Source organism: Siniperca chuatsi, linkage group LG22, assembly GCF_020085105.1.
Source record: "Siniperca chuatsi isolate FFG_IHB_CAS linkage group LG22, ASM2008510v1, whole genome shotgun sequence".
In the NCBI taxonomy this organism is placed as follows: domain Eukaryota; kingdom Metazoa; phylum Chordata; class Actinopteri; order Centrarchiformes; family Sinipercidae; genus Siniperca; species Siniperca chuatsi.
The window spans coordinates 11,284,923-11,299,912 of NC_058063.1; the positions used below are offsets into that span (position 1 = coordinate 11,284,923).

At 38.2% G+C, this 14,990-nt stretch overlaps 2 protein-coding genes across 20 annotated transcripts in view; one reads left to right on the forward strand and one right to left on the reverse strand.

The window, feature by feature from the left end:
* LOC122870060 (multiple PDZ domain protein-like) overlaps positions 1-5,334 on the reverse strand; it is a 49,061-nt gene extending 43,727 nt beyond the window's left edge. For all 19 annotated transcript variants that reach the window (XM_044183757.1, XM_044183764.1, XM_044183748.1 and 16 more), the window contains exons 1-3: positions 5,191-5,334; positions 2,545-2,627; positions 196-362 (exon numbers count right to left, since the gene is read on the reverse strand). In XM_044183757.1, coding sequence (XP_044039692.1) covers positions 196-362; positions 2,545-2,560 — 183 coding nt within the window. In that variant the 5' untranslated portion in view covers positions 2,561-2,627; positions 5,191-5,334. The remainder of the gene's footprint in view (positions 1-195; positions 363-2,544; positions 2,628-5,190) is intronic.
* Positions 5,335-12,859: 7,525 nt separating this feature from the next.
* The window catches only part of LOC122870064 (adhesion G protein-coupled receptor L3-like), a 214,476-nt gene continuing 212,345 nt past the window's right edge, over positions 12,860-14,990 (forward strand). Inside the window, exon 1 of the mRNA XM_044183768.1 lies at positions 12,860-12,878. The gene's annotated coding sequence lies outside the window, so the exon portion shown is untranslated. The remainder of the gene's footprint in view (positions 12,879-14,990) is intronic.

The following is a 14,990-nucleotide window of genomic DNA, read 5'->3' on the forward strand; positions in this document are numbered from 1 at the left end:
CATTCTAATTGAATATGTTCACAGTCTTGCAGGCCCAGTTAGGCTTGCGATAATGAGTAATGCATTGTTTAGATGCAAATTAAAACTAAACTTTTAATAGATAAAATGGTCCTATAGTTATGTTTATTGCATTATTACAGATACCTGGGCCTACAAGGTATTTAACAATGACAAATGAAATTATTTTGAGTTTACCTGGTCTCTGAGATGCTGGACGGACTTTTGCAAGGCCAGGATCTGGTGGAAGAGGGGGCTCTGGAGCACTGATTTGAGCAGGCTGAGCTTCTCCTCAGTGGGCACCTCCCCCCGCTCCTTCAGTTTGGCCTGGAGACGCTCCACCGCCTGCAAGGCACGCTGTGTATCTGCAATCCGTTGCATATTTCAGTGACAGCGCCGGCCAGAGTGAAGGAGTGGATGCAGGGAGAAGGAGGTGTGGGAGAGATAGAGGTGATGAGGACAGAGGCATTATCAGTGCATGGGCAGAGATAGGGAGACAGGGAAGGGTGTTTGGACATGGCCTCATTTAAACATGTAAATATCCTTATTTAATTTTCCTTTTTATATATATATAAAGTGTATAAAGTGTTCCATAACCATTTGGCATAAGCATTTAACTTCTTCTAAATGTTTAACAATGACATGTAAATGAAGCATAGAGGAAGGATGGAGAGAGCCACAAATCTCAACCTGTAGGCTTAGCTAAGGCTGACTGGTGCTCAACAGACCTTACTATATCGAAATCCCATAGCATCAGATTTTGCACCAGGAGGAAAAAACTACATTTTCAACGCGCTGTTTGTCTGCAGAATAGCAAAGATTCCTTTTCTGACTTCAAGGTCAATGGTATGGGATGAATATCATATCAGAATATCAAAAGGTTAAAACACAGTTAAAAACTTGAAATCTAATAAAAAAGGTTTTGCAAGAAGTCACATGATTCTGGCAGCATTGTCTCGCATCTCTGGTCCGAAACAGACGGTCTGAAAAAAACCCATCAACAACAACAACAACAAAAAAGGGGCATTTGCTCTTAACCTATTGTTTGCAGGATGCATGGTTCTCTGTGCTGTCAGGCTGACCCCAAGCAGTGCCTGTGGCAGGCATGGATGTTAAATAAAATCTGCAGTAGATAACCAGTTAACATTAACATTGCATAAACATTATGCAAGCCTTCAAAACTTAAGTTTCAATCTTGCAAAACCTTGTTTATTAGATTTCAACCTTTCAAAGCTTTTTTTTTCTGTTTCGAAATATGGCATGATGTTCATCCCATACAATGGTGGGTTGCACAGTAGCATAGAATGGGTATCAGGAGGAAAAGATAAAAGAACCAGGCCCTCCACAGTTTGTTTGCTGGACCCTGCATAAGCCCCACAATCGAGCAACTCCAGAGTGGCTTGTTAGTGAGGATGGGCCAGCCAGTCGTCATCTAGACAAAAATGAAGCAATTTCCAAAGCTCACCAACTGTGACTAACACTTAATAGGGCGTGCACAAGATCCAAAGCACTTTTTGCACTTAGAAGCTTTGTTGTTTGAACAAAGGTTGTAAACAAGCCAATAACACTGGAGTCTCAGCAGGGGGGGTTTTCTGTTCGCTACCTGCCCACCACAGGTAAGTGTATCATTTTCATTGCCCTCGCCTCAGTGTGCATAATGAGGAGGCCCTCCAGAGTGTGGCATGTATGTGTGTGTCGGTCTGTTAGCAATTGTGTGTGTGTTCCAAAAGACAGGGTGGTCCTGGAGCAAAGCTTAAGGATGACATTCTCAAAATTGTCAAAATTAACGTACTAGTACTAAAAATATCACATTTGATATTGAATTGTGTAAGTGAAACGTAAATTGAAATTATCCAATCCTCAGTTCTCATGCTATCAAGACCGGTGTTATGCCCCATTGCTCCGTAGTACATAAGTACATGGTCAACATGCCAGTCTTGAGAGTGAACACAGATTGCGGCTTTAAAGAAAGAAGCTGGCATCACCAATTTGGCTCCATGTTTGACAGTTGGACAAATATATCTTGTTGGGGACGCACAAAAAATCAAGTATATGGCAACATTATCAGACATGGCAACATTGGCAGTCCACAAGCCTTGAACTGAATCCAGGGCCTCTTACACTGGTTGAGAGAAATTCACAGCAGGAGCCAAATACGGATGCAGAGCCAGCAAAGACAGATACCCAGCTGACTAGACCAAACCCCTCTGCAAAAAAAGGCTCATTTTAGAAATGAAGATTACAATAGGCACAAGAAGTGTGCAGAGGCAATATTTAATTTTTTTGCCTTCTTTATTATGGTAGTATTGACTCTTAATTAAACTGAGTATTTGGTATCAGAGACACTAAAGCTCGGCTTGTTAATTAGGGATAGAGGAAGGAGAGAAAAGACCATTTGATACTTATAATGGATACATAGCCATATACTCCTTGTTAAAACTTTTTCACAACTATCATTTCCTTAACATGTATTTTCAACCATAACAAATAACACACTTGGGGTGGCACATATCTGGCTGCCATAAAACAACAAAAAAAATTACTTACCCATTGTTTCTATCATTTTCAGAACTCCAGGTGAATGTGATTTCTCCCCATTAACATCAATTTCAAACTCCCTTTTTCAAGGCCTGCAAAAAACAACATAATATGTATGCCTTTTCCTTAACAATCAGAGAACTGAATATCAGGGCACAAATTCACTCATCTTCAACTTTCACAACACACTCTATACAAACAGGAAGAAAGAGATGGAAAGGCTCACTCTCCTCTGAACCCAACTTCTTAAACACTCTCTATTCGAAAGGTCAACATGAAAGGGAAAATGAATTTATTTCCTTTCAGTTAGGGCTATATTTACCTCTTTAGAATGCTTCACCATAACATCCCAGAGTAACCATTGTGCTGAAGAACTGTAGGCTATTTAGCTCAATGGTGCAGTGTCTCTGTTTGAGCACACATCTGCTATAGGTTGTTAGATCCCTTCTATTTGACTAATGCTCTTACTGATGGATTAACACTTGGTAATTTACATTCCTGGGACTTCATTCACTGCACTTTGGCAGTAGTTTTGTCATATGCATGACATGTCTGCATTAAATATGATTATTCATTTTACTACTATCAGATAAATATTAGTCATATTTCTTCCTGAAACAACATTCTAATGATTAATGATTGATCATATTCAGGCAAACAGTCTTATCAGTTATTTTAAAACTAGCTTAAGTCTTTCAGGTCTTTTCATGACCCACTGTAACTCTAAATACATTATACTTCATCAACCGGTAATCCACTTTGTACCTTACACTTATTTTAATTTTATACTTATACCCACTTGGTACTTAATTTATCTTACCTGTATTATAGTGTATTATTTTTTTTGCTCAGTACTTCTATTCCTGTGTGCAGTGACGTGATAGTGAGCAGCTGTAACAAAAGAGTTTCCCCTCGGGGATCAATTAAGGAATTCATGATTCTGATTTTGGATCTGTTATAATATATTTAAAGTATGTATACCATATGCATAAACATTTTGCCATCAAACTACATGATACATGTGTTTCTCACAGGCTGCTTGTATCAGAAAAACTTCTGAGAAAAAAATAATTCTGTGTAAACAAAGCCAGTGAAAGCTTTGACACACCTTTAAAAGCTAATGGTAACATATGAAGGTGATTATGTCTTTTATATTTGACTAATGCTTTTATTAATGGTGTGATGGCTCCCATCTCAGGAACATCACACTTGACTTTAGAAGTGGCTTTGTTACAAGCATGACATGACTCAGGGAGACATTACACGATTAAAGGAGATTGGTAGGATAATCAAAAGCCTTATATAGACTCTTAGAATAGCTACAGTACATGTGGCAACAGGATCACCACAGCACTGGTTTGTTTATGTTTATTTCATTTGTTCCATCTACTGTATGTTTATAACTTTCAAACTGACTAATGAGCTTTCTAAATACAGTATGTGGTCGCTGTGTATTTTATTTGTCTTAGACCTGTAAATTATTGGGTTTATGTATTGGTGTAAAATTAAACTTAGCTTTGACTTGTGCTAAATTGCTGCAGGAGAAGATATTAGTTCTGCATAAATCTAATTATCTTTACAACTTTATTACTGATACTGAAACTCTTTTGAATGTATAACGACCCAAATGATGATTCAAATGACTACTGGCATCCAGTTGCAGACAAATATATACATCTCAGATTTAATAAATTCACATTCCTGTAATATTCCAATATGGTCTTGGGCTTTAACAGTTAGTTTGTCTGTATAGGTTGCCCAGTGGTGGGTTTATACATTTTGTTCTTATGCTATTACAATAATATGGGTATAATAATATTGATATACTAGGTGCTGCTTTCAGGGACATATGGTGCAGTGTCCATTCAAAGGTATTGGAGGTATATAGTTCCTATTCTTAACGGCAGAAGTGATTCACTTAGGGTTGCACATATCCAGTGGCTTGCAATGATTCACTTAAGGCCTAAGGAACTCATTAGCTACTGTTACACAGTGGACTTTAACCCAAAACACGGGAGCTTTAAGGTGGCATTTGCCTCCGAAAATAACCGTTGGTGAGGTCATGTGTGGGCTTTGCCGTGACCACACATTGCTAATAATAACAGGTTGTCATTTCATTGTGCAGTTCTTCTCCAAAATAATACGCAATGTCGGTCGAGTACGTCCCCATTTAATACTTGCGTATCTTAATAAAGCGTTTGCTACAATAAACGTATGCGCGTTGTTGGTAAATTCAGTCAGGTTTGCTAGTATTTTGAATAAAGTCGCCAAGGCACTTCGGACAATCCGCTTTTCTCAACTCCTCCTCCTTCCCCATCTCATCCATGGAGCAAAAAAGCAACAGGCTTTCCGAGAAGGAGACGGTAAAGAAGTTAACAAGTATCGCCGGTTTGAGGCAAAAGAAAAAACCCGCCCACGGTGGCTATTTACAGTACACAAAATACTTAATAGTTGAAAAGAGACATTAAAAGCAATTTGAATCCCGTCCTCCTTGCTTCAGTGACCCGCCGCGACAACAGGCGTCTCAGAATATTTCCTCTCGTTAGCGAGAATGTAGGGAACAAAGGCGACTCTTGCAAGCTGAAGTTCTTATTATATTCCAAAATCTTCAGTAACATTTCCTCGAGCGAGACTTGTCAGAAAATAATCACTTACATGAGCGTGGAGGCTTTACTTTCTCGGCGGCCAGAATCCTCTGTTGTCTTGCGGCTAACGGCGCACTGACTGGGGCTTAAAGATGGGGCGTAGTGTAACTCGATCCTCTATGGCTATGGACATTTTCAGCGATAGCGGCACCGAGAGTTGAGCTGGGACTGAAGCGCCGCTTGCTGGTTGCCCTGACACCTAAGGCCCGAGATGTCAGGCCTGGCTCCCAGCTCCAGGGCCAGAGATGTGGTCAAATAATAGAATAGGCTACTGAAACTCAGCTTGGTTATTTCAGCCCCGGTCCACTTGATGCATTCAGGGAGAAAGTAAGGATGGTCAGTTCCCTCTCCCAAACCTGAGAGTCAGGTGGTCCCCAGTAAAATGGGGAATAAGTGTATTGGACCCTATGTTAGCACTGTGATATAAAGTAATGACTGTTCACATCAGAGAAAAAACCTTTTTTTTAAACTATGTCATCATTCCACCTATGGTACAGATGGATAGCAATTCTCACTGAGGACTATCACCATTTCAGTATCCCTGCCGTTCTACCTCCTGTATCTCAGGGTATTTTAATTTGTACAGCCCTACTTAAGCACAAGCAGTAAATTGCCAAAATAAGTAAAAGAAAAGAAATAAGCACCAGGGACGTCCATGTACCAAACTAAGCCATATATGTACATATTTTATACCTATCACCAAGGCTGAGTTTGTGAGACAAAACTGTCAAAATCATGTTGTTTTGTCTAAGGCAGCTGAATTTAGTCTTTGAAATGATAACACTTGGGGACACCTAGCCTGTGAGACCCATAAGTGTCACAGGTGCAGTAGTGCACTGTTTATATGCCCTTGAGCAAAATAAGCAAAAATATACCATAAAGGAAGAATAATACTGCTGTCATTTTTTTTAGACATATTGGAGTCATAGTAGGACAAATAAGAAACCAGACCTGAATTGTTAATGTAGGCCTATTACAAACATTGCTGCAGGGGATCCATTCTTGGCAGAATCAACGCAAACTTGTGATATGATTGTGTCTGATTATGACTACTATAGTTTGTGAATACATTTTTGGTGAATCAGGAACATTGGTCAAGCAAGAATTGTGTTGTTCATTCTGCTAATAAAACACGAGTGAGTCAACACCCAATACACATTTAGTTTATCTGTCAACCACATGCACACATACTGTGCATACTGTATGAGATATTAATAGTACACCCACGTACTAAATGTATCAGCCTAACATTCAAATGTAATAAGCAATGTATGGTGTGATTTTGATTACAAGTGGAAAGTATTTTTAGGCCCAGGAAGCCCCTTGGAAAAGGACACAGCATGCTGATAAAACCAGAATTCTCTGTTTGTGTCCTGTTTATAGGATTATGCACTCCATTTCAGGTGGCAATGCACCATGCTTATCAAATTTGATATGAGCTGTTACTCGAAATGAAATGTATCAAATGCCCACTGGGATAGAAGCTGTAGCCTGTTAACTCATAACTCAGATCCAAAATAGCAATATTCTGATTATATTTGCATTGTTTTTCACTCATTGAATGAGAAAGGGATGGACTGTCTCTTAGGTTTTGGCTGTTCAGGTAGGTGCCACCATGCTATTGATCTGCCCTTTGACCCCAGTCCTACAATTTCAGAACTTTTAGTTTTCATGGATCAAGACCCCAGAGGAGAGCAGGAAGGAGCAGGGTCACTCTGTAAGAAGTCATTTTAACAAGGGGGAAAGGGATACAAGCTGCTTTTAGAGAGCTGATACTGACTAAATCCCTTCACCATTTATATCTTTACTTCCACCTCCCTCTTATCCACCCTATAACTCCCTTCTTACTTTGACAATAAGCCACTTTTATGTGGGAGGTCTGACTCAGCGCTCAAACGCTGAAAAAGACAAGAGATTGAAACAAGAAAGACAGGAAGGAAAAACATCTCAGCTCAGTGCAAAGCAGCTTCAGCATTTTGTATTTTTATACCTGCCTATCACAGGCCCTCAGCGCTAGTCATTGTTCCAGACCGCTTAGTGATGAGACACCAAATCTTTGGTAATGGATTCAAATTTTCAAATCTTTTGTTTGTTTTTTTTGTCATTTTTTGCTTGGTTTTGCACGTACTTAGGGCAAGGGTTTCATTTCATTTGTTCATTTGATTTAACCCTTTTAAATGGACCAATTCAGCTGAATAGGTTAATTTGTGTATTTTGTGCCAGAAAAATACACCAATTAACCTATTATGTGGGGGCTCAGTGTGGGATGTTCTCCATGACTACAGGTGTAACTAATAACATTAACAAAGGCACTGCTCCATTTAGAAAAGTATAGCACACCCGAATGGCATGCTGACGTGAATAATGCTACTGGAAACACTTGTGTTTGACAGGTCAAAATGTCTGCTGTGTGATTGGCCTATGGAGAGCTGATATACAGTACTTTGTGCCAGTCACGTTCACATGGCTTGGCTGACGCTGCTTGATTGCAATTTAGTGTGGAGATTAATAATGGAAGTGATTATTCAAGGTCACAATGATTTGCATTAAAATGACAACCATCTCTGCTATAAAAATGACATCACCGCATGAAAATCACACATTTTCTTCAAAGGAACTTTTCAGATATCACACTTTATTGGATACCAGTTAGGTGTATGAAGTCATATGGTGTGATAAAGAAATACCCTGAAGGAATCACAAATTCAATGACTGAGCCATAGTGGCAGAGTGAAAGCTGGTGTTGTCTGCTTGTCTTGATTTACTGCCAATAAATCCATCAACATTCAATTATCCTTTGAAACTGTAATGTCCCAAATGATGCAAAAGGGTTCACAGAAAGAATCAGAAATCATTATAGTCTTTTTCATACAATAGGGCTGGCCAGAGAATAATGATATAATAATTCACTCAGTAATAGTAGTTTCCTGGTCTTACTGTATCTTGCAGCAATTTACAAGTCTGCTTTTAAACTGCCGCTGGGGGACTGTATGTTGGGTCAATGGTACTAAATGGCACACAACAAGAAAGAACAACTAAAGGTTTAGGCGATTCAAGAGTTTGAAAACCAGAAGGTTATCCTGAAGCTCGTCCTACAGGGAATTCTAGATTTGTGTCAGTAGGTCTTCGGGGTCAGAGGATTGAAAATTGAAAGTTTGGCCTGATAGTGTTGTAGAACAAAGGCCACATGGGTCATGGCTAATCAATAGGTCTGTTCCTGTTGGGAATGTGAATGTGCAGATGCCAATCTAGCGGCTACATTCAGAGATTTTGGACACTTGGAGAGGCTGTGTTGGCCACTAAAAGTTTGATGGGGGTTGTGTCAGGAGAGCGGTCATAGGGTCATTAAAATCAATCATCTTCTGCCTCTTTGGAGCATGAATGTGCACACCAAATGTCATGCCAATCCAGACATGAAAATAATATCAATTGTACACATTCTGTGATAACTACTGAGCTGTAACCTTCAGTTTTCTCTAGTATTTAGGCCTGATGCAGGACTGAATTGTGTAATACATAAGCATGAAAGCTTGGTTTGCTAGACAAGGGTCCCATATAGCAATGGTATAGTCTTTTAGAATATCTGAATATTTTCCTTATTTTTTGATAAATTCGTTGATAAATGTAATAATTAAAGACTTATCCTCTCCTTGAGACCAAGAATGGTTCTCTCTTCTGAGTCATGCATTAATTCATTAACATGATAACAAATGAAACATTAATCAGTGAAGACAAGTGAGAAAAAGAACAGATTTGTGTCATAAATGCGTATTTGCATTTCAGACTTTTACTGTGTGATAAATAGAAGGTGCGGTGTGAATAAATGTAATTGGGGTCATTTGCCTTCAATGTGTGAGAGTTGGCAGCTGTGTGATTGCTTGCTATAGGTCACTGATTGCTAACCTGGCATGGTAGCTTATTACGGACAATTTATTGCCTCCATCTTCTTTTCAAGTTTCTGTAACATTACACTCAGAGAAAATTACGACCTGCATAACTTGAAAGAGCTTTGAGAGCAGTTAACCCCCACAATATCTGACCTCAGTATATCTGACGGCTGAAATTAGGGCCCTAAAGCTAAAATTCAACAGTGTGGACTGCTCTTGGTTTCATTTTGTCGTTTCATTTTGAATGTCCCACAAAGTGAAGGGCTTTTGAATGCACCCTGAGTCACAACAGGTGAGGTGAGCAGCAGTGAGGATAATAGCTGCGCTTGATGAGGTTGGAACAAAATCTGATGAATGAATGATGAATGAGATGCCCAGTCATCCTTTAAATGCAAGCACTGGTCACTGCTGAGGAAGAGAACCACATCTGGTTAATTTGCATAATACAGCAGAGTTTGTGTCTCTCACCTAATCATTGTCTAAGATAAATTGTAAGCCAGACTTTGAAAAACACCACAGGTCATTTAATGACACTTAATGCTGTTTTGAAGACATATCCTGGTTCCTCAAGGACTCTTCTATCCAGCTGCAAAAAAAATATATATATATATTCAGTGAGCTACAAAATCAAACAAAAAAGATGTGTAACCTGTTTCCTAAATTTCACCCTTTTTTCTCAGCTGAATAAAGATTGTAGCTGGAAGTGGCATCGGCTCCTGGTTCATTTATCTACTGTATATTGATCTTATTTTACATTATATATATATATATATATATATATATATATATATATATATATATATATATATATATATCCAAATAACATTTTCAACATTTTTGAAAAAAAAAAATCTTTGTACAAAACAAGCAGGGTGATATCACTTCCTGCCGCCATCCTTCTTTGGTTTAAGAAACAAAAGAAAGCATAAGATAGCCTATTACATAAAGAAAAGTTCAAAAGACTAGTCTATAGCCATTCTAGCATCTCTGTGAGCCTGCTGTATTTAGGCACAGCAGTGCTTTGAGCTAAATGCTAATGTAAGCATGCTAACATGCTCACAATGACGATGCTAACATGCTGACTTTTAGCAAGTATACAGTTTACCATGTTTGCCTTCTTGGTTTAGCATGTTAGCATGCTAACATTTACTAATTAGCAATAAACACAAAGTACAACTGAAGCTAATGGGAATGTCATTTGCTTTGCGAGTATTTGGTCATAAACCAAAGTATTGGACAAATTAAAGTTTTGACCTGATTATGGCATTAGGTGATAAATTATTGTCGAGACAACCCTGCAGCTATTGTGAACAGCAGCTAAAGTTTTCATGTCTGATAGGCTGCATGTAAGCGCATGTGTGCAGTGACATATTTCTCTTGAGAGATGATGATAAATGTGAGCTCAGCTAATGATGTTTTGTTTAAATGCTCTTTATAATGTTAGGTTAGCCCTTAATACAGTTTGCCTTTTGAATCCAGCTTGACATTTTTAGGATGCCATAAATATTTGTTTCATAATACTTTTACACAGTGGTAGAAATAAATGTTAAGTTTTTGTGTTTAATTATATGTTTCTGGATGACCACACTTTTGTATTCAAGAAATAGCCTATGGCAAGATATTTTTCTTGTAGTTATTAAGAAAGCTTGTGGCTGCACGCATTTGAATATTTTCCAGACATTTGAAGCCAAAGTTACATTAATGTAATGTGACTTGTGGATGGCCTGCATCTGGTCCATATCAACTTTTTTTGCTGGCATTTTCACACCAAACTTTAAAGAGAGAGTGTCACAGAAAGTTGTGGATGCCTGTCATAATGATAAATAATGTAGTCTTGTTTGTGGAAATGCTTTTAATTGCTGAGGAAGTGACTGCCAAGCTTTATGTGTGACAGGGTGGAAAAAAGTGTTGCCAAGAATCTTTGCGAAAACTGTCTGCTTGTTGACTGATCTTCCGTGTGGCGATGCACATGACCACCTGCATACTGTTGGGCAACCAGCATTTCTAGACAGCCAGTTGAATTTGGAGTTGATAAGGACACGATAAAGAATGCAATCATACCATAGCACTGTAGTTAATACTACCTTTGTCATGTTTGATTTTTGTTGTGTGTCGAAACAGAAAGATGAATATTTCACAAATTTTAGTATAGCCTACTATTTCATCAGCTAATCATCACTGCCTTATTGTTGGGTTGGTTTATTCGCAACATTACAATACATTTTTGAAGAGAGTCTTAGAGTCTTAGACTTAATTCTGCATTTCTTACGTACTTCATTCAAAGTGCAACTTTTTGGTATTAGGAGATAAAGTTTTGAGGTAATTGTAAGGGCTTTAACGTTTCTGCACCATATGAGACAGAATGTTCCTATTGAATCTACAGCACCTCACCTGTCCTATGATAAGTCAGTTAGCTAAGGTTAGAGAACTAAAATTAGCTAGTTAAATTTCAGAGTTAAAAGGTTAAAGCACTAATATGTTTTTGGCCACTTGGGGGCAGCGGAACCTGTTGTAAACACAACATTGACATATCAGTTTATGGCAAACCTGTTAGCAAACAGTTGCCTAATTACACATCCAGCAGACATGGAGCAACATTTGCATTTACAGTATTTGGAGAGATGTTTCTGGCCACCTAAATGTAAGTCCAATATTCAGTCTGCATTTAGGTCCGTTTGGTCTCCAATTTCTGAAGGTTATTAGTATATCTTGCTGTGTAACTACTATTACTACTATTTACTGCTGAGTAACTTATTCCAGTATGTTCACCTGCTAGCTAGTTGCTAACTTTGTCTGTTGTTTAGTTCTGGGCAGGTAGCTTACAACGTCATATTTATTCCTACATGAGGACAGTTTCCCAGGAATTCAGATTGCTAATACAGAATACTTGCATATGACTGTATAGGAGATGTTCAGCTTTATACAGTAGCTAACAAAACTAAAGGTAGTTCTAGGTTACTTATTTGCTTTCTTTCCAAGAGCTATACTACATGAGAAGATTGATACCACTGCTTTTCAATGGTGTTGAGTATGTAACATTAGCTGGAGCCTATCTTAGCATAAAGACTGGAAGCAGGGGGAAACAGCTAGCCTGTCTCTCCCCGAGGTTAAAAAATAGGTTTAAAAATATGCTTATTAATTAACAGGTTGTATCTTATTTGTTTAATTCACAAACTGTAATGTAAAAAGTAATGTTACCCTTTCTGGCTTTAAGAGGAATTACGTGCTGTAACTATTTCTTGACGAAAAGCAATTTATCCATCCACCCTACTTCTGTTCAGTGTCTCAGCTGGTTGCCTGGTGCCCTCACTGTTAAGACAATACTTGGGGAAGTGACTGTGCCCGGATTGACGTTTTTACATATGTGTATCTGCATATTGTGTACAGATAAATTAATTGAGATACACTGTTTTAATTTGTGGGCTTTAGAGGTGCTGGTAGGCATATTTTTCAACTTTGGCGAGAACCAGGCCGTTTCCCCTGCCTCCAGTTTTTATGCTTAACTAAGCTAATTGCCTCCTACTTTCACCTCCTTAAGTAAGGCACAGACATGAGAGTAATATTGATCTTTTTATTTAACTCTCGGAAAGAAAGCAATAAGAGTATTTCCCAAAATGTTGAACTATTCCTTTCATAGTTACAATCAAAGCAATTAGCCCAAACATAAGTATAATTTACTGAATTGACTCATTTCAAGCTACAATTCATGAAGGGAATTATTGTTTTTCTGCTCTTTTCTGTTTAGACTGTTCCTGAATGCGTCCCCATATTTGACGGCAGTTACTTTCTCTACACTTCAGGTTCTCTAAAGGTAATGAGTGTGTCGAAAATATACAATGTGTACGAGTCTTTGTATTGGCAAAAAACAGTCTGGATGACAGAAACAGTAGTAGCACCATTCCTTTTGCTTTCCAGTGATCTTATTTCAAAGGGAAATGTATGGAAACACATCCAACCAATGAGACCAATGAGGAGCGGGACGTGTACCATTCTTAGTTGAATTTATGTAGATGTGATCCATTCTCTCCCAAACTTACCTACACCTTTAAATAACATGAATAGCAATAGTAGCATCGTTAAGATAAACTCAGCTTTTCAAAATAAACTTTTGTAACAAGTGTGCAAATTTTGCATGTTGTGCAACTAGCAGAAACTGTTCTGAAACACTGCACTGTGGGTTGAAGAAGGCTCTTTTTAGCACAAAGCTCCAGTCTTTTTCCTTTGTGGTGTCTCTGTATATGTGCTGCTGTGTTTTCTGCTGCAGCGATTTTTCAGTCATGTGGGGGTTTAAACACAGCAAAGGTCAAACCCAAATCTCAAGGAACACACAGATACACTGTAGGTGTATATGTGATTATTAATAGAACTCATGTTGTTATGGTGTTCAGATATATTTGACACATTTACACACATGCAAACACAGACCAATCAAATTGTGTTGTTATAACATCAGTATTATAGTATGGTATTATAAGATGGTGATGGAGTATTATTAACAGCAACTAGGGCAATTTGTGTGCAGCTAAACATAGCACAACGCTTCAGAAACTATGCTAACCCAAGTAAAAAAAAAATACAAATATTAAACACACCAGAAACTTTAAAACACACCCAACAACAGTACAGAACTCTTATAATATCTTTTCTTTCCTGTTTTCCACACACACAACCTTTGCCTATATGACAGTAGGTGTGTGTATCTAGCCTCGCTCCCACATACTCTCACTGCAGACACACAGATGCGCTCACGCTCACCCAATAGAGGAGAGAGAGTCATCGATCCAGCTTTTAATTTTGGTACATTGAAGTATGCTCTCATTTTTTTGAGTTTGTGTCGAAATCATTATACCACTATTCATTATGACAAATTAATCTGAAGCGGATAGCAGACGATATTCTAATAGGGAGATTGTTGTCGTTGATTTAATTATTCAATAAATTCTATTAGGGCTGACTCCAATATGTCTTAGTCATCGTATGAATGAGATTTTAAAAGAGAAACTTTTACCTTGATCCAAAAAGAGGCTAATACGTACATGAACGCCCACGTACACACTCACACACGAATACAATCAATCTCAACCAGCCTGTTGCACTGCACTATGTTAACTGCCTCGTGACAGTATGGACTGCTAGACCAGCTTTAACCATTCATTTTTTGAGCCATTTAGTTAGTTATGAGTCAACTTATTGTACAGCATTAGTTAATGATAATGTTTTTGCTGTATTTCTTAATTAGGTGTGGGGGATTTAATTGACATTGTTGCTAAAGATTTTTGCTAGAAACTGGAATATTCCCTTGTTGAAGAATTCAGGCTCCAGTGGGTGAAAGAAATGTAGGTGTTGCTTGGTGACGTTTATTGCAGTTGATGTAATGTTGGATGTAGGCAGGCATGTTGTGCCCACTGACTGTGGGTAGTCATCTGCCTGCACGCACTGAAGTTAAATACGAACAACTATTCAGCACTTTAAGAAACGTCTACAAAATAGGTTTAATAATGAAGATAGAATAAAGATAATACAGTTCTCACATGCAATATCTATGATGAGAGAGTTATGGGTCGCTGTAATCATTCTTCCTCTTTATACTGGCCATGAAGCAATTTCTATTATCAGACCTTCAGTGGTGTCTGATGAAGGTTGCAAGTCAAATGTAATGCCTTGTTTTTATTGTTGCGTCTTTCCTTTTTCACATTAGTCATTTATTTTTTGAGCTGTTTTGAGCAGACTAAAAAACAGCATTTACCATTTGTTCAAATGCCTAAAACAGGTATTTGTTTAAGCTTACCTGACAAAGATTTCTAGTTGCAGTGTGAATTATGACTCATGTCTGTCAGGAACAAAGGCAAAGGTAGTGTGATGTTGGTATTGTTACAAAACCTCTTAGACAGGGGATGAAAGTGGATGGGTCAAGAACAGCTGT